The 26,314-nt window shown below is 46.4% G+C and overlaps 1 protein-coding gene across 1 annotated transcript in view; it reads left to right on the top strand.

Annotated features, from left to right (window-relative positions):
- LOC120023630 (ryanodine receptor 3-like) overlaps window positions 1-26,314 on the top strand; it is a 190,862-nt gene that overhangs the window by 95,138 nt on the left and 69,410 nt on the right. The window contains exons 16-37 of the mRNA XM_038967675.1: window positions 600-718; window positions 5,018-5,151; window positions 6,969-7,210; window positions 7,402-7,594; window positions 9,440-9,656; window positions 9,881-9,985; window positions 13,928-14,031; window positions 16,426-16,509; window positions 16,681-16,840; window positions 17,232-17,379; window positions 17,471-17,676; window positions 18,220-18,394; window positions 18,701-18,909; window positions 20,385-20,549; window positions 20,839-21,047; window positions 21,156-21,321; window positions 21,914-22,000; window positions 22,140-22,366; window positions 22,475-23,288; window positions 23,513-23,713; window positions 24,639-24,741; window positions 25,453-25,587. Coding sequence (XP_038823603.1) covers window positions 600-718; window positions 5,018-5,151; window positions 6,969-7,210; window positions 7,402-7,594; window positions 9,440-9,656; window positions 9,881-9,985; window positions 13,928-14,031; window positions 16,426-16,509; window positions 16,681-16,840; window positions 17,232-17,379; window positions 17,471-17,676; window positions 18,220-18,394; window positions 18,701-18,909; window positions 20,385-20,549; window positions 20,839-21,047; window positions 21,156-21,321; window positions 21,914-22,000; window positions 22,140-22,366; window positions 22,475-23,288; window positions 23,513-23,713; window positions 24,639-24,741; window positions 25,453-25,587 — 4,203 coding nt within the window. The remainder of the gene's footprint in view (window positions 1-599; window positions 719-5,017; window positions 5,152-6,968; window positions 7,211-7,401; window positions 7,595-9,439; window positions 9,657-9,880; window positions 9,986-13,927; window positions 14,032-16,425; window positions 16,510-16,680; window positions 16,841-17,231; window positions 17,380-17,470; window positions 17,677-18,219; window positions 18,395-18,700; window positions 18,910-20,384; window positions 20,550-20,838; window positions 21,048-21,155; window positions 21,322-21,913; window positions 22,001-22,139; window positions 22,367-22,474; window positions 23,289-23,512; window positions 23,714-24,638; window positions 24,742-25,452; window positions 25,588-26,314) is intronic.

Genomic DNA, 26,314 nt, shown 5'->3' with positions numbered 1-26,314 from the left:
GTGTTTAAATGATAACATGATACCATTATGACACGTGTTTACATGATAACATGATACCACCATGACACGTGTTTAAATGATAACATGATACCATTATGACACGTGTTTACATGATAACATGATACCACCATGACACGTGTTTAAATGATAACATGATACCACCATGACACGTGTTTAAATGATAACATGATACCACCATGACACGTGTTTATGAGGACCACAATAGAAATAAGCCCCAAGGCTTTATTGTGTTTTTATCCCTGCTAATCTTTTATGTATGTAAAGTCTCCGGGCTGGAGCAGCCTACTTCTTTTTTCATTATCGATTCAGTCAATCAATCAATAAAGCTTTGTGTGACCTTGTCCTACCTCTCCTCAACCTGCATGCTGTCTGCACATGGTTTAAAAGGTGATGTGGAGTTGGATTACACTGTTGTAAACCCCAGACCTGGTGTTTAGAGTCCTGGATGGCTTTAGTAATGCCTGGCCATGTATCGTCATACCCTCTTCTTGTGCTCAAGAGCATGCGTTTGCGAAATTACCTTTTGTGTCTTGTTCCCTTGTCCTCTGTGGCCGTTAATTGATGATTTGCCACGGCAGGCATACTGGAGGTTCTCCACTGCATTCTAATTGAGAGCCCGGAGGCTCTAAATATCATCCAGAGAGGACATATCAAGTCCATCATCTCCCTGCTCTACAAACATGGACGCAACCACAAGGTGAGCTGAAACCGGAGGAGGAGCTGTATCAAATATATCAGCAGGATCAAGTGAATATACTGGAACTACATAGTTTTTGTTTTGATACTATTTATCCATCACAAGAGCTTGACCACAGTTTCTTATAAAGCACAGTAATTCACAGATGAGCCTGCATTTTATTAGTACCCCCAGTGCTGACAGGGCTGCAGAGAGTTGATGAGTTCTTGTTGGGGCTGGGCATTTGACTGTAATGTGTATAGGCATTGTGTATCAATATGTTTACATTGAAATAAGCACTCCAGCGGGGCTGCCATCTCCTTTGTCATAAATCACAGTGGTTGTATCATTTGGCTGTAGCCGGTCATAAAGCCGCTGATAATAAAGCGCAGGTCTTGGCCTGGCTCCCTTGGCTGCCGTTCTTTGCCCATTTAATTATTCTGCTTTGTAAAGCTAGGATGGGCCCACATGCATCAAAATGATATTACTGGATGTGGTTTCTGCTGATTAGCATCTCTCAGTAATTATGACTGGCTGCATTAAAGAGCGGCTGGACTCACCGATTCCGCATTTTTTTCTACTGCTCATTAAGAAAAATTTGATTTGAGTCTTGGGGGTGTGGTTTGATGTGGGTGTGTTATGTTTGCTTTATTGTACCCTGGAAGTTATTGTTGTTTATCCCTCTTGAGGCACGGTAGCAACAACATAGACAGTACCACTTCCTCAAAATAGTCATCATTAATCTAAGATAAACACAAGATGCTCGTGAATTGATTCTGATTTTTGGAATATTGACAAGTGGCAGTTGGGATGCAAGTGCACATAGTCTCAATTCTCCTTTTGCCCAAAACAGTGGCATACTTGAGTGATCCCTATCAAGATCACCGCAGCTCTTTGTCTGTGCATGACAATTCTCTTTAGGTGTTACAAATCCGTGTTTCTGAGCAAGTGGTCATAATGGTAGTACAAGTAAGTCGTGACGACCTCAGTTACACAAATCTTGCAAAACTCAGTTTTGGAATGTACTGACTTTATGACCAAAATTATCCTACTTATGCCTTTTAGTCAATTTTGACACTAGAATAACTGTTTCTGACTAATACCATGCCACATACTGTGGAAAGCTTTCTAACTGTCACGATCGTCTTTGGGTGAGAGAGAGGACCAAGGCGCAGCGCGTGAAAAATACATCTTCTTTTTATTATAAGAAGGAAAACGAAACAAAACAACAAACAGACGACCGTGAAGCTATAAATACAGATAGTGCTGACACAAACACTACACATAGACAATTACCCACAAAACAGCTAAAGCCTATGGTTGCCTTAAATATGGCTCCCAATCAGAGATAACAATAACCAGCTGTCTCTAATTGAGACCCAATTCAGGCAACCATAGACTTTCCTAGACACCTACACTGAACACTAAACCATCTACTCTACTAAACCCCCTAAACCATACAACACCCTAGACAATACAAAAACACACAAACTTCCCCATGTCACACCCTGACCTAACTAAAATAATAATGAAAACAAAGATAACTAAGGCCAGGGTGTGACATAACCCCCCCCTTAAGGTGCGAACTCCGGGCGCACCAGCATAAAGTCTAGGGGAGGGTCTGGGTGGGCGTCTGTCCACGGTGGCGGCACTGGTCGTGGTCCCCACCCCACCATAGTCACTACCCGCTTTCTTAACCCCACTGGAATAAGGGGCAGCACCGGACTAAGTGGCAGCACCGGACTAAGGGGCAGCACCGGACTAAGGGGCAGCACCAGGATAAGGGGCAGCACCAGGATAAGGGGCAGCACCAGGATAAGGGGCAGCACCAGGATAAGGGGCAGCACCAGGATAAGGGGCAGCACCAGGATAAGGGGCAGCTCCGGACTGAGGGACGGCAGCTCCGGACTGAAGGACAGCACCGGACTGAAGGGCAGCACCGGACTGAATGGCGGATCCTGGCTGGCTGGCTCTGGCGGATCCTGGCTGGCTGGCGGATCCTGGCTGGCTGGCTCTGGCGGATCCTGGCTGGACGGCTCTGGCGGATCCTGGCTGGACGGCTCTGGCGGATCCTGGCTGGACGGCTCTGGCGGATCCTGGCTGGACGGCTCTGGCGGATCCTGGCTGGACGGCTCATGGCTGGCTGACGGATCTGGCTGCTCATGGCTGGCTGACGGATCTGGCTGCTCATGGCTGGCTGACGGATCTGGCTGCTCATGGCTGGCTGACGGATCTGGCTGCTCATGGCTGGCTGACGGATCTGGCTGCTCATGGCTGGCTGACGGATCTGGCTGCTCATGGCTGGCTGACGGATCTGGCTGCTCATGGCTGGCTGACGGCTCTGGCAGATCCTGTCTGGTTGGCGGCTCTGGCGGATCCTGTCTGGTTGGCGGCTCTGGCGGATCCTGTCTGGTTGGCGGCTCTGGCAGATCCTGTCTGGTTGGCGGCTCTGGTAGATCCTGTCTGGTTGGCGACTCTGGCAGATCCTGTCTGGTTGGCGGCTCTGGCAGATCCTGACTGACGAATGGCTCTAGCGGCTCCTGACTGACTAACGGCTCTGACGGCTCGGGACAGACGGGCGGCTCTAATGGCTCGGGACAGACGGATGGCTCAGACGGCACTGGGGAGACGGATGGCTCAGATGGCGCTGGGGAGACGGATGGCTCAGATGGCGCTGGGGAGACGGATGGCTCAGATGGCGCTGTGGAGACGGATGGCTCAGATGGCACTGGGCAGACGGATGGCTCAGATGGCACTGGGCAGATGGATGGCTCTGGCCGGATGAGGCGCACTGTAGGCCTGGTGCGTGGTGCCGGAACTGGAGTCACCGGGCTAAGGACACGCACCTTCAGGCTAGTGCGGGGAGAAGGAACAGGGCATACTGGACCCTGGGAGCGCACATTAGGCCTAGTGCGTGGTGCCGGAACTGGTGGTACCGGACTGGGGACATGCATCTCAGGGCTAGTGCGGGGAGCAGCAACAGGACGCACAGGACTCTGGGGACACACAGGAGGCTTGGTGCGTGGTTTAGGCACTGGTGGTAAAGGGCTGGAGACACGCACCATAGGGCTAGTGCGTGGAGGAGGCACTGGTGGTACTGGACTGGGGCGGGGAGGTAGCGCCGGAAATACCGGACCGTGCAGGCGTACTGGTTCCCTTGAACACCGAGCCTGCCCAACCTTACCTGGTTGAATGCTCCCCGTCGCCCGACCAGTGCGGGGAGGTGGAATAACCCGCACCGGGCTATGTAGGCGAACCGGGGACACCATGCGTAAGGCTGGTGCCATGTATGCCGGCCCGAGGAGACGCACTGGAGACCAGACGCGTTGAGCCGGCATCATGGCACCTGGCTCAATGCCCAATCTAGCCCTACCAGTGCGGGGAGGTGGAATAACCCGCACCGGGCTATGAACACGTACAGGAGACACCGTGCGCTCTATTGCGTAACACGGTGTCCGCCCGTACTCCCGCTCTCCACGGTTAGCCTGGGAAGTGGGCGCAGGTCTCCTACCTGCCCTCGGCCCACTACCTCTTAGCCCCCCCCCCAAGAAAGTTTTGGGTAGTACTCGCGGGCTTCCAGCCTTGCCTCCGTGCTGCCTCCTCATATCGCCTCCTCTCGGCTTTCGCTGCCTCCAGCTCTTCACGAGGGAGGCGATATTCTCCCGGTTGTGCCCAAGGTCCCTTTCCATCTAATATCTCCTCCCATGTCCATGAATCCTTGATCCTGTTGCCGCTTGTCACGCTGCTTGATCCGGGTTTGGTGGGTAATTCTGTCACGATCGTCTTTGGGTGAGAGAGAGGGCCAAGGCGCAGCGCGTGAAAAATACATCTTCTTTTTATTATAAGGAAAACGAAACAAAACAACAAACAGACGACCGTGAAGCTATAAATACAGATAGTGCTGACACAAACACTACACATAGACAATTACCCACAAAACAGCTAAAGCCTATGGTTGCCTTAAATATGGCTCCCAATCAGAGACAACAATAACCAGCTGTCTCTAATTGAGACCCAATTCAGGCAACCATAGACTTTCCTAGACACCTACACTGAACACTAAACCATCTACTCTACTAAACCCCCTAAACCATACAACACCCTAGACAATACAAAAACACACAAACTTCCCCATGTCACACCCTGACCTAACTAAAATAATAATGAAAACAAAGATAACTAAGGCCAGGGTGTGACACTAACAGACAAGTTGTTATTTAATAGCTAAAGGTAATTCTCTCTCTCTCTCTCTCTCTCTCTCTCTCTCTCTCTCTCTCTCTCTCTCTCTCTCTCTCTCTCTCTCTCTCTCTCTCTCTGCAGATTTTGGATGTTCTCTGTTCCCTGTGTGTGTGTAATGGGGTGGCAGTACGAGCCAATCAGAACCTCATCTGCGATCACCTGCTCCCCAAAAGAGATCTGCTTCTACAGACCCGATTGGTCAATGATGTTCAAAGGTAAAAAGCCATCCAATCCCAGCCCAGTGTAATTAGATTAAGGCGCTACTGGTTGTAAAGTATGAGTGATATATATATACAGTGGGGAGAACAAGTATTTGATACACTGCCGATTTTGCAGGTTTTCCTACTTACAAAGCATGTAGAGGTCTGTAATTTTTATCATAGGTACACTTCAACTGTGCGAGACGGAATCTAAAACAAAAATCCAGAAAATCACATTGTATGATTTTTAAGTAATTTGCATTTTATTGCATGACATAAGTATTTGAACACCTACCAACCAGTAAGAATTCCGGCTCTCACAGACCTGTTAGTTTTTCTTTAAGAAGCCCTCCTGTTCTCCACTCATTACCTGTATTAACTGCACCTGTTTGAACTCGTTACCTGTATAAAAGACACCTGTCCACACACTCAATCAAACAGACTCCAACCTCTCCACAATGGCCAAGACCAGAGAGCTGTGTAAGGACATCAGGGATAAAATTGTAGACCTGCACAAGGCTGGGATGGGCTACAGGACAATAGGCAAGCAGCTTGGCGAGAAGGCAACAAATGTTGGCGCAATTATTAGAAAATGGAAGAAGTTCAAGATGATGGTCAATCGGTCTGGGGCTCCATGCAAGATCTCACCTCGTGGGGCATCAATGATCATGAGGAAGGTGAGGGATCAGCCCAGAACTACACGGCAGGACCTGGTCAATGACCTGAAGAGAGCTGGGACCACAGTCTCAAAGAAAACCATTAGTAACACACTACGCCGTCATGGATTAAAATCCTGCAGCGCACGCAAGGTCCCCCTGCTCAAGCCAGCGCATGTCCAGGCCCGTCTGAAGTTTGCCAATGACCATCTGGATGATCCAGAGGAGGAATGGGAGAAGGTCATGTGGTCTGATGAGACAAAAATAGAGCTTTTTGGTCTAAACTCCACTCGCCGTGTTTGGAGGAAGAAGAAGGATGAGTACAACCCCAAGAACACCATCCCAACCGTGAAGCATGGAGGTGGAAACATCATTCTTTGGGGATGCTTTTCTGCAAAGGGGACAGGACGACTGCACCGTATTGAGGGGAGGATGGATGGATGGGGCCATGTATCGCGAGATCTTGGCCAACAACCTCCTTCCCTCAGTAAGAGCATTGAAGATGGTTCGTGGCTGGGTCTTCCAGCATGACAACGACCCGAAACACACAGCCAGGGCAACTAAGGAGTGGCTCCGTAAGAAGCATCTCAAGGTCCTGGAGTGGCCTAGCCAGTCTCCAGACCTGAACCCAATAGAAAATGTTTGGAGGGAGCTGAAAGTACGTATTGCCCAGCAACAGCCCCGAAACCTGAAGGATCTGGAGAAGGCCTGTATGGAGGAGTGGGCCAAAATCCCTGCTGCAGTGTGTGCAAACCTGGTCAAGAACTACAGGAAACGTATGATCTCTGTAATTGCAAACAAAGGTTTCTGTACCAAATATTAAGTTCTGCTTTTCTGATGTATCAAATACTTATGTCATGCAATAAAATGCAAATTAATTACTTAAAAATCATACAATGTGATTTTCTGGATTTTTGTTTTAGATTCTGTCTCTCACAGTTGAAGTGTACCTATGATAAAAATTACAGACCTCTACATGCTTTGTAAGTAGGAAAACCTGCAAAATCGGCAGTGTATCAAATACTTGTTCTCCCCACTGTATATATAGTGTTGGATATCCTTTTCATTGCTGTGTTTGTTTGATTAGATTGTGCAAGGTGAAGGTGCATATAACAACATCGATCACAGTTACCGGTATGTGACTAAGCCCTAATCCGTGTCTCTAATCTTTGGCAGCATGAGGCCCAACATTTACCTGGGAATGAGTGAAGGCTCGGCCCAGTATAAGAAGTGGTACTACGAGCTGATGATTGATCAGGTGGACCACTTCTTGACCAGCGATCCCTCTCACCTGCGTGTGGGCTGGGCCACCAACAAGGGTTACGCCCCTTACCCAGGTGGAGGGGAGGGTTGGGGGGGCAACGGGGTGGGGGATGACCTCTACTCTTATGGCTTTGACGGACTTCATCTCTGGTCAGGTCAGTTTTTTTCCATCTGAGTCTCAAGCACATTAAGTCACCTGCTTCATAAATGATGAGAAGTCACCCAGATTGTGTCTAGACAGTGTGTGTCCTGCAGGGCAAATATCTCTGCCCACTGTGTGTGCGTGTGCATGCATGTGTGTGTCTTGCAGGTCATATTTCTGTGCTGAGTCTGTGGTTTATTGCAGGTCGTATCTCCCGGGCGGTGGCTTCTATTAACCAACACATCCTGACCTCTGAGGATGTGGTGAGCTGTTGTCTGGACCTGGGAGCCCCCAGCATCTCCTTTAGGATCAATGGACAGCCCGTACAGGGCATGTTCGAGAACTTCAACATCGATGGACTCTTCTTCCCTGTTGTCAGCTTTTCCGCTGGGGTCAAGTATGTGTTTGTCTTACACACACACACCTGCCGTTTTATATGAATGAACACGTATACACACATACAGGGCCCGCTCCTCAAATTGCTTTCTATTCTCCCTCTAGTTTGCACAAAACTCCATCTAATCCATTCCTCTATAGTTTCCTCTAAATATGAATCCTTAAGGGCTCGGCATACATCTTACTCACTTGTGTTGCCATGTCAACTTCAAATGATGTGACTGACATGTCTGAAAAATGAAATTTCAGGCTCCAGGAAGCTTTCCAGGATTTCATGACCGACCCTGTTTTCTACAGCAAAATGGCATTTTACTATTCTGGACCACTGTCCGAGACATGACGCTTGACAGCTCAAAATATTTCAGTTCACATCAAATTCCATAATGGCCTGCAAGCTACACTGTATCTCAATTACCACAATAACATTTTCAGAAGAATTATACAAAATTATACAGCATTATACAAAATTAACAGGAACTCATAATTATAGGAATTCTGTCAGCGTTATTCTGCATTTTGTCTGTCTGTATGATGCAGGCCACATCATATATTGTAAACAAACCCTGTGGGGTGTGAACATTTCCTGTCCTCTGTGCAGCGGGGCATGCTACGCAACGGCACACACTTGTTAATAATTGATTTGTGCACTGCACTCAGTGAGAATTGGAGTGAATGCGTCATCATCACTACTACAGCTGGTATTTCGGTTACGGCCCAGGAGGGCTTCTGAGTGGTGGGCTGAAATATTGCATCATTCTCAAAGTGGGGTTAGTCATAGTCACTTTCTGCTCTGCCGGGCTCAGCTGGAGCTTGTTTAGAGTTGACCTGGGGCTTGGTTAAAGCTAGATTGAGGCTGGGGCTGGGGTTCAGTTGGAGTTGGGCTGGGGTTCAGTTAGAGCTGGTCTGGGGTTCAGTTGGAGCTGGGCTGGGGTTCAGTTGGAGCTGAGCTGGGGTTCAGTTGGAGCTGGGCTGGGGTTCAGTTGGAGCTGGGCTGGGGTTCAGTTGGAGCTGGGCTGGGGTTCAGTTAGAGCTGGGCTGGGGTTCAGTTGGAGCTGGGCTGGGGTTCGGTTGGAGCTGGTCTGGGGCTCGGTTAGAGCTGGTCTGGTCCTCGATTAGAGCTGGGCTGGGGTGGCTAAAGCTGGGCTGGGCCTCGGTTAGAGCTGGGCTGGGCCTGGGCCTCGGGTTAGAGCTGGGTCTGGGCCTCGGGTTAGAGCTGGGCTGGGCCTCGGGTTAGAGCTGGGCTGGGCCTCGGGTTAGAGCTGGGCTGGGCCTCGGGTTAGAGCTGGGCTGGGCCTCGGGTTAGAGCTGGGCTGGGCCTCGGGTTAGAGCTGGGCTGGGCCTCGGTTAGAGCTGGGCTGGGCCTCGGTTAGAGCTGGGCTGGGGCTCGTTTAGAGCTGGGTTGGGGCTCGGTTAGAGCTGGGTTGGGGCTCGGTTAGAGCTGGTCTGGGGCTTGGTTAGAGCTGGTCTGGGGCTTGGTTAGGGCTGGTCTGGGGCTTGGTTAGGGCTGGTCTGGGGCTTGGTTAGGGCTGGTCTGGGGCTTGGTTAGGGCTGGTCTGGGGCTTGGTTAGGGCTGGTCTGGGGCTCGGTTAGGGCTGGTCTGGGGCTCGGTTAGGGCTGGTCTGGGGCTCGGTTAGGGCTGGTCTGGGGCTCGGTTAGGGCTGGTCTGGGGCTCGGTTAGAGCAGGTCTGGGGCTTGGCTAGAGCTGATGAGGGGCTAGGGTTTGGCCTCAGTGGCACTATGTTCTGCTCTAATCCCCTCCACCACTATCAACATTAACCCCCCTCATCACTCTCAAGCTGTCACCCACATACTGAACACACTGATTGGTAAGTCCCTCTCTCTCTAGGGTGCGTTTCCTGATGGGCGGTCGTCATGGCGACTTCAAGTTCCTGCCTCCGTTGGGCTATGCTCCGTGTTACGAGGCCCTGCTCCCCAAGGAGAAGATGAAGGTGGAGCCGGTGAAGGAGTACAAAAGGGACATGGAGGGGGTACGAGACCTGCTGGGGACCACACAGTTCATGTCTCAGGCCTCCTTCATACCCACCCCTGTGGAGACCAGCCAGGTAACAGGGGTATGGCTTTCAGCTCAGAACGCCTCACATTAACTGCAACATGGCTCATCTTAAACACAGTAACAGTGTTTATACTGCATGTTTTAAAGGGGCTTGTACAGTAACACCTACATTGTAAGTGTTTCCAAATATCCACAATGTATGATTGATGACATAGGCCTACTGTACTGTCTACAAACGGATGCTGTTTATCTACTACATTCTTTGTCTCTCAGATTGTCATGCTGCCATACCTGGAGAAGGTCCGGGACAGACTGGCTGAGAATATCCACGAGCTGTGGGCCATGAACAAGATAGAACTGGGCTGGTCTTATGGGAAGGTAGGAGACCTCTTTAACACTGATGGAGAGAATATATTTGATAGATTCACAGAGCACTGGCAAACTATTTTGGGCAGTCCATGTCATTGACAGAGAGTATTCAGACCCATTAACTTTTTCCACATTTTGTTACATTACAGCCTTATTCTAAAATCGATTAAGTTAAAAAAAATCCTTAGCAATCTACACACAATATCCCATAATGACAAAGCAAAAACATGTTTTTTGACATTTTTGCACATTTCTTAAAAATAAAAAACAAAAATACCTTATTTACATAAGTATTCAGACCCTTTGCCATGAGACTCGAAATTGAGCTCAGGTGCATCCTGTTTCCATTGATCATGCTTGAGATGTTTCTACAACTTGATTGGAGTCCACCTGTGGTAAATTCAATTGATTGTACATGATTTGGAAAGGCACACACCTGTCTATATAAGGTCCCACAGTTGACAGGGCATGTCAGAGCAAAAACCAAGCCATGAGGTCGAAGGAATTGTCCGTTGATGCCCGAGACAGCATTGTGTCGAGGCACAGATCTGGGGAAGGGTACCAAAAAATGTCTGCAGCATTGAAGGTCCCCAAGAACACAGTGGCCTCCATCATTCTTAAATAGAATAAGTTTGGAACCAACAAGACTCTTCCTACAGAAGCCACTCCTCAGTAAAAGGCACATGACAGCCCGCTTGGAGTTTGCCAAAAGGCACCTTAAGGACTCAGATCATCAGAAACAAGATTCTCTGGTCTGATGAAACCAAGATTGAACTCTTTGGCCTGAATGCCAAGCGTCACGTCTGGAGGAAACCTGGCACCATCCCTACTGTGAAGCATGGTGGTGGCAGCATCATGCTGTGGGGATGTTTTTCAGTGGCAGGGACTGGGAGACTAGTCAGGATAGAGGCAAAGATGAATGGAGCCAAGTACAGAGAGATCCTTGATGAAAACCTGCTCCAGAGCACTCAGGACCTCAGACTGGGGCGAAGGTTCACCTTCCAACAGGACAATGACCCTAAGCACACAGCCAAGATAATGCAGGAGTAGCTTTGGGACAAGTCTCTGAATGTCCTTGAGTGGCCCAGCCAGAGCCCGGATTTGAAGCCGATCGAACATCTCTGGAGAGACCTGAAAATTGCTGTGCAGCAAACCTCCCCATCCAACCTGACAGAGCTTGAGAGGATCTGCAGAGAAGAATGGGAGAAACTCCCCAAATACAGGTGTGCCAAACTTGTAGCGTCATACCCAAGAAGACTCGAGGCTGTAATCGCTGCCAAAGGTGCTTCAACAAAGTACTGGATAAAGGGTCTGAATACTGATGTAAATGTCATATTTCAGTTTTATATATTTTTTTAAATTAGCAATAATTTCTAAATTAAATGTTTTTGCTTTGTCATTATGGGCTATTGTGTGTAGATTGATAAGGGGGGAAAACAATTCAATTAGAATAAGGCCGTAACAAAATGTGGAAAATGTCAAAGGGTCTGAATACCAACCAATATAAACATAAATAAACTATAAACATAAATAAATCTCAGCTTGCAAATGTTTGTTTGTGTTAGGCCAATTATGATAATTATTTATATGAAATGCATTAACCCTGACCTAATCTTATAAATTCTACCAATGTTAAAGCACCAAAACAAGCCTGTACACCATTTTGCTTTCTCTTTTATAATTTGCGGTTCAAACCCAACAGAGGGTAAGTGAAGAATACTTCCATATTTCTCCTTTTGTGCTCGTCATGCCATTCATTCTAGAGACTCCATTTTTGTTTGTTTGTAGGCGAGAGACTCATCTTTTCTGTGTCCTAAATCAGTCATGAATTACAATGCAATTGTTGTAGTCAAAGGCACAGAAGGACATTTTGGCCATTCTGTTGCAGCAATAAAACAGGAAATAGACCTCAGTGACATGTTTAGAATATTGGTAATAAGATAAGATAATTAGGTGTGTGTTTACATATGTCTTATTTCACATAAGTTCATGTGTGAATTGGGAAATTAATTTGTTGCATATCCCACTCCCCCTGAGACACCCTCAGAGAGTGGGCTCATAGCCAGGGATCTGCCGTTAGAGAGATTTGAACCAATGACCTTTCGGTTGCTGGCCCAACACTCTTAACCGCTAGGCTACTTGCCACCCAACATTGTAATTCAGTTCAGGGAATTTTAGTGGACACTTTACTGATTGGAAAGACTTTGAGGGGTATTTTTCTCTCTCTCTGTTAGTTGAATTCCAGATTATTAAACTGGACGCGAATTCATTAAGCCCTACTGTTACAAAGACTGAATGACTGTTTCTTGGTTTCATGTTAGTACATTGCCAAAATGACCTGTTGTGCCCCACTGCCCTTAAAGGTGCAGACAATCAATACCAGAAACAATATGCAACACAGCTCTTATGTCTATTTTACATAAGTGATGGATGTGTGTAGAGTAGACCACCGCAGCCCACCCTACTGAATGATTCTCTCATTCCTGCAGTCCCTCCTTCCACCCTATCCCACTTTTAAACACAACTGTGACAGTGTGATTTGTCCACCCACTGGACTGCCAGCCATTCCATCAGTTCCCACATCTTAATAGAGCCTTTGAGTTATGGTGAGGCGATCTATTACGCCGGGGTCAAACTCTCTTATTCATTTAAACAGAATTCTGCACCCCTGACATAGCAGTTTGGCTTTTATCTGTTTTTTACGAGACCTCGTTAGCTTAGGCCGGGTGACGTTGTCCTGGCAGTGCATGGAGCAAGCTACACCAGGGAGACAATATACTAAATCTGGGCTGAACAGAACACATACCTGGACAGTGCTGTTATTCTATTCCACTCTCCAGAGAGCACAGCTTCAGTGCTGATTTTAAAGAGGTCTGAGTTTTAGTTGCTGTGGTTGCTATGGGGTACAGAGATAGGGTATCTATATTAGCTGCCTGACACACTTCACTATCGGAGGCTAGTATGGTTATAGAATACTTGTAATAGTTTTATCAGCATGGACCATTGACGGTATAAAAATAATCTCAAATAAGCTGTGTGACATTCATACCAAGGCTAGTAAGAATAACAGCATGGACTTCTTTGTCCTCTGACAAAGCCCTATTTGAATGGACTGTAGTAGGCTGTCTGGACTGTAGTATGCTGTCTGCACTGTAGTAGGCTGTCTGGACTGTAGTAGGCTGTCTAGACTGTAGTAGGCTGTCTGCACTGTAGTAGGCTGTTTGCACTGTAATAGGCTGTAGGAAAAGTCTGTTAGGTAAAATAATTCCTGGGGAGTTCTTGTGCTATTCACAAAAGAGCTCCCGGGGGTTCATGTAGCACACAAATAGCTACATATCTGTACAACAAAACCACTTCATGTTTTCTTGGTCAACATGGATGTAATACTGCTTGGGCTGGAAAGAGCAGACAGATGGATTATTAGAGGTAAAACACAGCAGTCAAGAATATAATTATATATCTCACTTGGCTTGGTTTTCAGGACTCACACCTCTATCTTCCAAGAACATGCTCCTCCTCTACATTCATAACATGTCCACTAGACTAGACCGTATTATCACTCCAGTACACCAGTAGCCCTCTGTAAGTAGACAACATCCCCACACTCTTAGAAAAAAGGGTTCCAAAAAGGATAACCCTTTTTGGTTCTAGGTAGAACCCTTTTTGGATCCATGTAGAACTCTCTGGAAAGGGTTCTACATGGAACCCAAAAGGGCTCTACCTGGAACTAAAAGTGTTCTAACTCTTATGGGGACAGCTTTTAGGAAGAACACTTTTAGGTTCTAGATAGCACCTTTTTTTTTCTAAGAGAGTACTCCCCTGTTGATTGACAAAAACCTTGATTGTGATTTGAATTATACTCACCTTTTGGAATATTTATTTTCCCTTTTGTCAAGACAGTTGTAATATGTACAAATACTTGTACATTAACAATTCTCATGTGTTTCACAGATAAGGGACGATAATAAGCGGCAGCACCCCTGCCTTGTGGATTTTTCCAGACTGCCTGAAACGGAAAAGAATTACAACCTGCAGATGTCAACGGAAACCTTGAAGTATGTCCTGCATTATAAGTAACTATGTTAGTTTCACTAATGAAGAGCGAGAAATAGAAAGACAAGGAGAGATCCCGCTGGGCACACCACGCCAGATGTTGAGATGTTGATCAGTGAGATTTCAACCTTTATTCAACCACTCAAAAAGGACAGCCAGACGTTTGTTGAATTCCCAATGTGTTGTCACTATGCTTTCAACCATCTAAAAGCAATGGAAGAACAATGTCAGATTGTTTGTTCAGTTGTCATCTAAATGTCACAACGTCTTTCAAACGTTTAAAAGCACAACAAAGTTTAAATGGGAGTACAATGTCAGATATGTTTTATTTATACAACAGATGAATGTGTATCACTGTGCTTCATCTAATAGCACAACAAATGACCTGAATTGCAGTTGAGATTACATTAAAAGTACATGCAAGTGATCAGATTAAAGCAATTGTGAAGATCTACACAGACCTGCAACCTTTGCATGCTATGTTGAACATGCACAATTACTATGATTGCATAAGAAGACACAGTAACCTCAAAATGTGGCCATGGATGTGTTAGTCATTTTAAGGTTGAATAATACTGTTACGTTAGTTATTAATATAGCCTTAACGTTTGCCTACATACTGTATTACAAAAGTAATATTGAATTGTGTTTGGTTGAAAATGCAACCAAAAATCAACATTTGAAGGAGATGTATCTTTTGTGCCACTGACTTAGTCTGGCCTTCATTCTAGTTTGTCTACAAATGTATAATTAATATGTTGGATTCCCGTCTCCATTCAATTTGGGGCGGCAGGTAGCCTAGTGGTTAGAGCATTGGGCCAGTAACTGAAAGGTTGCTAGATCAAATCCCTGAGCTGACAAGGTAAGAATCTGTCATTCTGCCCCTGAACAAGGCAGTTAACACACTGTTCCTAGGCTGTCATTGTAGATAATAATTTGTTCTTAACTGACTTGCCTAGTTAAATAAAAAAATCTAGGACTAAATTGCATTAAACGTTTGATTTGATTTAATCATATTCTTTAACTTAGATATTTGGTTGAAATGGAGACGTGAAACCAACATATTAATTGACGATTACATGACGATTACATTTGAAATCAACCAAAGCTTGAAACCCTAGGCCTTTATGCATTGTCTGGGTTGAATTGAAACAATAGCTATTGATGACTTTGCAAATGCTATATAGGCCTAAATAGTATCATTGATGATATATAACTTATAAAAGTATGGTGACATTTCATTTGCTCTGTTAAACCTTCCCTTTGGAATGACTTTGATAGCAGTGAATCTATTTAGTTATTAAAGGATCTCTCAATAATCATTCTCACGATAGCACATTGGTAATAGTCAGTGATAAATATCAAAGCTGGGCTTGGTTAAAACGCTGGATAGGAGACCAAAGGGCTAGTAGATAGATTAACTCTCCAGTAGGAGGTGCTGCCCAGCCAATAATTTTTTCTGATAGTGGCTATAACGTTGAAAATCTGACGTTGTTTCAAAGGTACAAATTCAACATATTTTATACATGGTTTGTCTATGTTGAAAATTGGATGCCATGATGACATACAGTAATCCTGTGGTTGAAATTTCACCCTGATTTACTTTTTTCAAATCCAATGTATTTCCCACATAGATTCAATGTCACAATACGTTGGCAAATTACGTTGAAACAATGTTGATTCAACCAGTTTGTGCCCAGTGGGATATGACTGACAGAAGGTGTGGGTAAACCAGGGGTCAGTTAGGTAGTAGACTGAAGGTGCTCTCCTGCTGGACTCTCAGCACCTGAAACACCCCCAGTGTTCCTGACATCACCCACCTGTCACCGTAGGACATCTGCTAATGATCCACACTGACAGCCCACACCCAGACACTGAGAAACACAAAATAAAGTTTCATGAGACAGAGAAGTGTATGTGTGATTGGAGAGAGAGAAAGTCTGGTTTGATTAACGTTCATCTACAGTGACGCTGACACAACAGAGACAGACAGCCTGGGCCCCTAAAGAGCAGCCCTGCTATTCTGCCATCACACCACATCTCTCATTTGTCCTCTTACAATGACAAAGCAATGAGATTTTACTGATACAAGTGTGAATAACTCTTTCTTAACAAGTCCTTAAGGAGATTATATGGTTTCATAATGGATCAGGACATGCACAATTAAACAATACAATGTTCTCTGTGTATGCTCATGCTGGTTCATTTGCCACTCTGCTTGATGTAGGAGTGCAGAAACTCACCAAACCTAGTATCATAACATTAAGCCTGCTGATTATAGTATTTAGTAGAGTGTGCAGAGTGTGCAGGCAATGTGAGTCACCCTCTTAGAGAGCTCATCCTGTGTAGACAGGTCTTATCCCCAGGATGGAGATTGTTAATCTGTCTCTTCACAGGACTCTGCTGGCATTAGGATGCCATGTTGTCCAGGTCAACGCCAACGCTGAAGAGAACCTGAAGAAGATCAAACTCCCAAAGAAGTAAGAGTCTACTAGACGTTTAAATACACAGATCAGCAAGAACCTAATACATGATTTACCAACTTTTCGATATTCCTATGTTCTGGATAGGCTAGCAAAAGTAAGAAAAATCATGACAAATACTGTTTTGTCTCGGTAGTTAGGCATTCTAATGTCTCGTCTTGTTTAAAGCTACATGATGTCGAATGGTTACAAGCCCACGCCACTGGAGCTGTCTGACATGAAGCTGACCCCAGGCCAGGAACTTCTGGTGGATAAACTGGCGGAGAACGCCCACAACGTGTGGGCCAAGGACAGGATCAAACAAGGATGGACCTATGGCATTCAGCAGGTAAAGCACACAGTCTTCTGTGTTATGTCTGTGAAAGCACTGCAGGTTTTGACCACAGCTCACATACAGTAAACACACTGAAGGCTTTATAACTTTGGACAAAAGAATGACCCTCTCCCTATTAAAGAGCAGCAAGCTCAAAAGCAATACTGCTAAATGTAACTACCTCCAGCAGAGGGATGAATGACACCAAAAGGAAACACAGAATAACAGTATAGCGCCGTAGTAATAATGTCAAACGCCCAATGAACTACTCAATGACCCTTATAGATTGGCAGCCCAGTTGTGACAAACACTGGCCTATAGCGGGTCCATGGAGCTGGCTAAGTATCAGCACGATGATGAGTGGTGTGCGTGTGATTCTGACTGTGCCCATCTGTGCTCAATGCAGGATGTGAAGAGCAAGCGGAACCCTCGCCTGGTGCCATATTCTTTATTAGACGAGCGTACTAAGAAGTCCAACAGGGACAGCCTCCGTGAGGCCATCCGCACTCTGATTGGATATGGATACAATATCGAACCTCCAGATCAGGAGGGCGGTAAGTTATCTTTACCACACGAAGCCATGTTGACATACACAGAACAGTACAAAACTTCCTGTGCTGATACTGTGGCCGTCTTCCCACCCAGCAGGCCATGTGGTGGACAGACTGAGCATCGACAAGATCCGTTTCTTCCGTGTGGAGAGGACGTACGCGGTGATGACGGGGAAGTGGTACTTTGAGTTTGATGTGGTGACAGGGGGAGACATGCGTGTGGGCTGGGCCAGACCTGGATGTAGGCCTGATGTAGAGCTGGGCACTGATGAGCTGGCCTTTGTCTTCGACGGATACAAGGTGAGCCCTCAACTCTCTATTCTACATACTTATAGCGTTATTATCAAGGCACAAGGCGAGACCCAGATGCAGACACAGGAGGCAGATGGTTGGCGTCTTACAATGTTTAATAAGCCAAAGGGGTAGACAAGAGAATGGTCGTGGACAGGCAAAAAGGTCAAAACCAGATCAGAGTCCAGGAGGTACAGAGTGGCAGACAGGCTCGTGGTCAAAACCGGGAGGACTAGAAAAAGGAGAATAGCAAAAGGAGTACGGGAAAAACCACGCTGGTTGACTTGACTAAACATACAAGACGAACTGGCAAAGATAGACAGGAAACACAGGGATAAATACACTGGGGAAAAGAAGCGACACCTGGAGACAATCATAGGAACAGGTGAAACAGATCAGAGCGTGACAGTTATGTCTTTGGAAAATAGACACTTTATCATAGTTGATGACGGCATAGCTAGCCTGGAGAGTATAATTTGTGTATATCATAATAAATCACATTTTGATTAAGGATTGAGTCAGATTGTAGAGTTATTTTGTGTGTATATTCAGGGTCAACGTCTGAACATGGGCAGTCGTTTCTTTGGGCGGTGTTGGCACGCGGGGGACGTGGTGGGCTGTATGATCAACATGGAGGACAAGTCTATGATCTTCACCCTCAACGGAGAGATCCTCATCACCAACAAGGGCTCTGAGCTCTGCTTTGCCGACTTCGAGACAGAGGACGGTGAGTGTGTGAGACTGAAGACGGTGAGTGTATGTGAAGGACCTATCTAAGCCCTGCCCCCTCTCTTATGTCTCTGTGCTGTCAAATGACTGACAGACCTGCTGCAAAATAAGTGAAAATAAGTGCCTCACTGTTATGAATTGACCTTCATGTAATCTGACACTTGTAAATGGCTTTCATTAAAAGCTGGATTGATTTCCCCCTCCCCCTGATGTGTGTTTTCTTAGAATGAGAAGGGTAATGATGACAGTTGTTCTCACTCTTTTTCTCTCTCTCACTCTTTCTCTCGCTCTCTCTGTTCCCCAGGTTTTATCCCAGTGTGTAGTCTGGGCCTGTCCCAGGTGGGTCGTATGAACCTGGGGAAGGACGCCAGTACCTTTAAGTACTACACCATGTGTGGTCTCCAGGAGGGCTTCGAACCCTTCGCCGTCAACATGAACCGTGAGGTCACCATGTGGTTCAGCAAACGCCTCCCCACCTTTGTCAATGTGCCAAAGAACCACAACCACATAATGGTAAGACCGAAAGTCAAAAGGTCAATGACAAAATCGAAACGGTAATATACATGATATGTTGAGGTTCACAGAAGGTTTACCTTAACTTCTTATGGGCAGGTGGGACGGTAGCGTCCCACCTGGCCAACATCCGGTGAAATTGCAGAGCGCGAAATTCAAATTACAGAAATACAAATATTTAACATTCATGAAAATACAAGTAGTATACATCAAAATAAAGCTTAACTTCTTGTTAATCCAGCCGCTATGTCAGATTTGAAAAAGGCTTTACGGCAAAAGCACACCATACGATTATCTGAGGACAGCGCCCCGCATACAAAAACATGAAAAACATTTTTCAACCAGGCAGGTGCGACACAAAAGTCAGAAATAGCGATATAATAAATGCCTTACCTTTGAAGATCTTCTTCTGTTGGCACTCCAAAAGGTCCCAGTTACATCACAAATGGTCATTTTGTTCGATAAAGTCCTTCTTTATATCCATAAAAACTCAGTTTAGCTGGCGCACTTCATTCAATAATCCACCGGTTTCCCTCCTTCAAAATGCATACTGTCACGACTTCTGCCGAAGTCGGTGCCTCTCCTCGTTCGGGCGGTGTTCGGCGGTCGACGTTGCCGGTCTTCTAGCCATCGCCGATCCATTTTTCATTTTCCATTTGTTTTGTCTTGTTTTCCCACACCTGGTTTTCATTCCCTCATTAAGTGTTGTGTATTTAACCCTCTGTTCCCCCCCATGTCTTTGTGCGGTATTGTTTGTTGTAAGTGCTTGTGCACATTTGTTTGACTGGTGCGCGTCGGGTTATTGTGCCCATATTTTGTATTTCTTATGCCATTGGTTTTACTATTAAACTGCTCCGGCTATTACCTAGTTCTGCTCTCCTGCGTCTGACTTCCCTGACACAAGTTACGTACCCCTTACACATACAAAATTAATCCCAAACGTTACCAATAAACTTATCCTAACAAGTCAAACAACGTTTATAATCAAACCTCAGGTACCCTAATACGTAAATAAATGGTAAAATTTAAGACTGAGAATAGTATGTTCATTACCGGAGATAAATAACAAAGAACGTGCTTCCACCCATGCGCTTGGAAACACTACAGCCAAAATTTTTCCGAAAACCAGCCTGAAACTTTTTCTAAAGACTGTTGACATCTAGTGGAAGCCCTAGGAACTGCATTTTTTTTTTATGGTTTGTCCTTGGGGTTTCGCCTGCCATATCAGTTCTGTCATACTCACAGACATCATTTTAACAGTTTTAGAAACTTTAGTGTTTTCTATCCAGATCTACCAATTATATGCATATCCTAGCTTCTGGGCCTGAGTAACAGGCAGTTTACTTTGGGCACGCTTTTCATCCGGAAGTGAAAATACTGCCCCCTACCCAAGAGAGGTTAAAGAACCAGTAAGATATCTCACTTCCAAGATGGAGAATGGCTAAATCAGTTGTCCAAATACATCTCCATCCCAGGTGACCAGAATAGATGGCACCATCGACAGCCCTCCATGTCTGAAGGTGAGCCACAGGACGTTTGGGACCCAGAACAGTAATGGTGACATGGTGTACTGTCGACTGAGCATGCCTGTGGAGTTCCACTCCTTCTTCAAGACCAGCCCTGTCATGGACATGAACGGAGTGCATGAAGATCACGAGTCCCTCAAACTGAAACACAGGTCAGGCCTCTGAACACACATTCACTGTTGTACAACACTAACATCTGTATATGACACTGACAGTATTAAACTTTGTTTCTGTAAAAGCGCTTTATCTTCTAACTTACAGTATATAAAGAAATGATTCAATGCTGATGTTTTCGTTGTAGACATCCATTGAAGTCTATGAGACACAGTCATGATGGAATAAGAGGAACAGATTACAGCAACATCAGCACGGTATGAAATGGATGATAAGCAGCTGATGATAGTTCAGGTGCCATGTAGTCAAGCTAACCTGCCACCATGTTGTCTTGCAGTACCACTACTCTGTCAGGGTGTTTGCTGGTCAGGATCCATCCTGTGTGTGGGTGGGCTGGGTCACCCCCGACTACCATTACTATAGCAACCACTTCAACCTCAGTAAGAACCGGACGGTGACGGTTACCCTGGGAGACCAGCGTGGGCGGGTCCATGAGAGGTAATCGTGTTGTTAAGGAAACCCTCATCCTCATGTCGGTATGAATAGTGATAAGCAACTAATCAGATACTATTTTCTTTTTCCTCTTCCTCCCTCACCATTCCCCAGTGTGAGGAGGAGTAACTGCTACATGGTGTGGGGTGGGGACGTCACCAGCTCAGGTCACTCATCCAGTCGCAGTAATGTGGACCTGGAGATAGGCTGTCTCATTGACCTGGCCACTGGCCTGGTGACCTTCACTGGCAACAGCAAGGAGCTGGCCACCTCCTACCAGGTACGGTATAGCCAACTACACAATGTCTCTAATTAAGATGTCCACTACACAGTCTACAATCTCGTATCACACTCTCTTCAGCCTCCTTCCTTCCTGCTGCTATCAGCCCTACAGTCTCTGTCCCATCAGTCAGTCTCTTATCAGAACTACACCATCTATTCTCTAAAAACAGATTTGCCTGTCCTGATCTCTTCATTACTCAGTGTGATAGTCACTCAGTCCCCCCTGCCTCGGGCTCAGCAGCAGGATATGGGGCTGTCTGTCCTGCCTGCCAGATCTCAGCTCAGTGTCTGGCTGTCTGTGTATGTACTCTCAAACCATACAACAAAACCTCCCCTTTTAAAGGGCATGATCTTCTTAATTTCTCCCCTCGCAGAAACACGGCAAGCTTTTAAACTGTTCTGAGCCATCCTGCCAGCCTCTTCCCTAGTCTCGCTCTGACATACACACACACTCAGATAGCTCCAGAACATCATGCACTCTCAATGCTACTCTGTATAGTCCCCCTCTATACTGTAACTGCAGTATGGCCTCAATATACCTTTTCTGTCTGCAAACTTCTTATATTAGTGCTGTGCTCTTTCTTGACCAGGTGGAACCAAACACAAAGCTGTTTCCTGCTGTGTTTGTGCGACCGACCAGCCCCAACCTCTTCCAGTTTGAGCTGTCCAAGATAAAGGTAGAGTAACTCGATTTTAATCCCTCCTATCCAAGTATGGCCCTGACCTGAATTCCATTTTAAATCTATCCACCGTTTCTACTGGTATATCATCCATTGCGTGAACTACAATGTGCTCTGTGACCTCTGACCTCCACAGAATGCCATGCCCCTGTCAGCTGCCATCTTTAAGAGTGAGCATAAGAACCCAGTACCCCAGTGCCCTCCGAGGCTGGACGTCCAGACCATCAACTCAGTGCTGTGGAGTCGCATGCCCAACACCTTCCTAAAGGTGGAGACGGCCAGGGTCAGTGAGAGACACGGCTGGGTGGTGCAGTGTCTGGAGCCCCTGCAGATGCTGGCTGTGCACATACCTGAGGAGAACAGGTAGACGTGCACACATACACAGATTGCACCACACACCCTGGTTGAGGACATAAGCGCTCCTGTATACGTCCTTGCTCTGTTTAAACAGTATACTGACCTCCCCACCAGGTGTGTTGACATCATGGAGCTGTCTGAGCAGGAGGACCTGAGGAAGTTCCACTACCACACCCTGAAGCTGTACTGTGCCCTGTGTGCCCTGGGAAACACCCGCGTGGCACACGCCCTCTGCAGCCACCTGGACCAATCCCAGCTGCTCTACACCATCGACAACCAGTACCTGTCGGGCATGCTGCGCGAGGGCTTCTACAACATCCTGATCAGCATTCACCTGGAGACGGCCAAGGAGGCCCGCCTCATGATGAACAACGAGTTTATTATCCCCATCACCGCCGAGACGCGAAGCATCCGCCTGTTCTCCGATGCCTCCAGGCACCACTCTCCTCCCGGGGTGGGCCTCAGTACCTCCCTGAAGCCCCGGCTCAACTTCTACCCCCCCTGCTTCATCAGCACCAAGAGGGAGCAGCACCTGTACAGCCCCCAGATCCCCCTGGATGCCCTGAAGGAGAAGGCCATCACCATGCTGACCGATGCCGTGCAAGGCGGTGGGCATCACATCAGGGACCCTGTAGGGGGCAGCGTGGAGTACCAGTTTGTGCCCATCCTGAGGCTGATTGGTACACTGCTCACCATGGGCGTGCTGGGCAGTCACGATGTTCATAAGATCCTGCTCCTCATCGACCCCAACGTGTTTGTGGAGCATAGCGAGGAGGCCGTCGCCGTGGTGGAGGCCACAGAGAAGGAGGGGCTGACGGGCACCGAGGAGAAGGCGGTGGAGGCCGGGGAGGAGGAGGCGGCTAAAGACGCCAAGCTGCCAATGAAAGGTCTGCTGGAGAAGAGGCTGCCTGAGCCAGTGAAACGACAGGTAACATGGCCACTGAGACTGAGACACTGGTTCTGCTAGGCTTTCAATCACATGCTCTGCAAAAATCCACTGACATTTTATAGTCCACTTTAAAATCACTCAGCCATGTAATGTCTCTGTATCAATGCTTTCTCTTCTAATAAGTTCCCTGAAGATATGTGTCATTAGTGTCTGTGTCTAAATCCCAGCTGATATTATATGTGGAAACTGTGTTTGTCTGCTAGATGTGTGAGCTGCTGCACTACTTCTGTGACTGTGAGCTGAAGCATCGCATCGAGGCCATTGTGTCCTTCTCAGACAGCTTTGTCTCCAAGCTGCAGTACAACCAGAAGTTCAGGTACAACGAGCTGATGCTGGCCCTCAACATGTCTGCTGCCGTCACCGCCAAGAAGACCAAGGAGTTCCGCTCCCCTCCCCAAGAACAGGTACCACACCGAAATAGAAATAACCTAAAATGGCCTCCTAGTTAATGATGTAGGTTATGGGGAGTTTATCATCTCTCCTGTGGAGTAACAGTGTGGCAAGCAGTTTTAGTCACAGACTCTCGGCCGTGGCCTTAAATCTGTGGTTGAGTTAGGCTTTTTGAAATGCTGCCCACTTCATGACAACTGGGGTGACTGCAGACATCTGCGTGTGTTAACCTTGTTACATTTGTATTAGATAGAAGAGTTTGCACATTAACACAGAACAGGCTGCTGCTGAGACTACTGTTCTAAGCTAGCGAGCACGCGCACACACACCGCAACAAGGGCACATTGTTCTCGTAAACCTCAGCGGCACTCTTTCCACCTCTCCACTCTAAACTCTAGTGAGTAGTGTGGGAGCATTCAGTCATTTTTCCTCATTCATGGTTAATATATTTCATCCTTTTCCTCAAATTCCCTTTGGTTTTGTATCAGTGGGTTCTTTCATTGTGGAGAGAACCGCTCTGCTAGCCCGGAGTGACTGAGAGAGGCTTAGTGACTGTCTCTCTAACTGCTCCCCAAAGCTCTTTAATTTGAGTGTGTCCCTCCGCTGCCCAGCCTCAAGGCTGTGGGAATCCATCCCTGTCTGTTGTGCTATTGCCTCTGCCCGGGGACGGGGCCACATCCAGGCTTTACAACCCCCCGCCAGACAGGAGGGAGGGATACCTCCCCATTTCCTCATCTACACAGCACGTCAGGGTCACTGCTCCCCGCTCACTTCAGCACTTTTCACAAACTTTAATGTCATTTTACCTTCAGTCTCTATTACTGCATACAAGCTTGATCATAGTTGCTATTTTTTCGGAACTATATATGTATAAAATGCGTAAGCCCATTGCATACTACAGTCATGTGGCCTAAATGACAGTTTATGTGTGTGTTTCAGATTAACATGCTGTTGAACTTCAGTACGGGGGAGGACTGCCCATGTCCAGAGGACATTCAGGAGGAGCTCTATGCCTTCCACAACGAGCTGCGGCTGCACTGTGGTAAAGAACATCATCAGGAGGGTTTATGTCTCCAGTCTGGACCTGAATATTATGACCTGCCATCTGACTAGGAATAAAAAATGAATGGCAGCATCACAGGGCCTGAGTGGGAAATGATACTGTAGAGATGAGCTGCGGGATTCATTGAAAACAAAACCGTCAACATGGCCAATGTTATTACTCACAACAAATTGGACACAATGCTTGTCCAAATAGGACTGGTGAAAACATCCCCAGCAATATTAATTGCATGTTTCACTTCACAAGCTATGTAATATAGTTAGTTCTCATCCTTGTAAATCTATGTTTATTGTCGGAGCTCCCCAGGTTCATTTGAATTACAGGGGGATGTTGTATTAGAGCTTCCTGTGTTTCATTGCAGAAAGGACGGCTTCTATCTCTCTGCTGATGTGTTTTAGTTCACTGTCTCTCCAGATTGCTCTGACGTCTTGATGTTTTGCTAAATAATTGAAAAGGGCTGTACCTAGGGGGTACTATACTGATGTAATGTATTCTACAGTCATGCTGCACTTTTCTGACCTGCAGCAGCACCTTAGGATGGAGACTGCATGGAAAGAGAAAGAAAAACATTACACTAGCAAATTAAACCATATGATACAGCTGACATATGTTGCCCGATTTACCCCTAGGAAATTATATTTGTCCAGGAGTGTGATATCGATTTTATTCCTGTGCTGTGTGTTTATGTAGGAATCCCTATGGAGGAAGAGGAAGATGACCAGGACACGTCTATTAAAGGTCGTCTGCTGGCCCTGGTCTACAAAATCAAAGATCAACCTCTGAAGACTGAAGAGGAGCCCACGGAGCAGGAACAGCAAGCCCCCTGTAAGACTATACTATTAATATTACTCTTATTCTATATGTCACAGCCAGCAATAACAGGAACTGGCGACTCTGAAACCCACCTTGTCCCTCTAGTCCCTGTAGTCCCTGAAGATCAAACAGTCCCTCAGTAATAACATATGTTTCCTAATAGACTCCTATAATAGGTTATCTCTCCAAAACAAGTCACTGTTTACTCGCTGTAACACAGGAGGTCGGGAAATTGAAAGGAGCAGGGTAGCTGTTGAATAGTGATGCTGGCATACAAGCCCTGTTTCATTTGTCTGGCATGTAGTACAGACACACAGTGGCAGTCATTTCCATTTCAATTTCTTTTTCAATGTTATTATGGTAATGCAGAGCCGGTAGAGGATGGCTGCTCCGCCTGGCAGTGAGGGGCATCTTCACTCAGTCCTGCTCTTCTGCAGAGAGAGAAAACACTGCACTGATTTAACTCAGGCTTCTTTATCCCGATCTCATATACACACACAGAGCACTGTACCAGTGTGAGTACAGTATGGAAATTGTAATGTCAGAGGCTACTAATAAATGAACTGATTGCCGTTAATCAAAACACAATAAAAAATTCATACACTTCTCTTCCTGTCCTTCAGGACAAACCAATGCCACAACAATGTTTCACAATAGCAGAATCCTCAATATTATCAGGACAACTCTACATTTCTTGAAACTGTTAATGAGATATAAAGATAATTCAGATAATTTTCCT

Source organism: Salvelinus namaycush, chromosome 28 (assembly GCF_016432855.1).
Source record: "Salvelinus namaycush isolate Seneca chromosome 28, SaNama_1.0, whole genome shotgun sequence".
Classification (NCBI taxonomy): domain Eukaryota; kingdom Metazoa; phylum Chordata; class Actinopteri; order Salmoniformes; family Salmonidae; genus Salvelinus; species Salvelinus namaycush.
The sequence above is the reverse complement of the archived record's forward strand: the minus strand, read 5'-3'. Positions and strand labels throughout refer to the sequence as shown.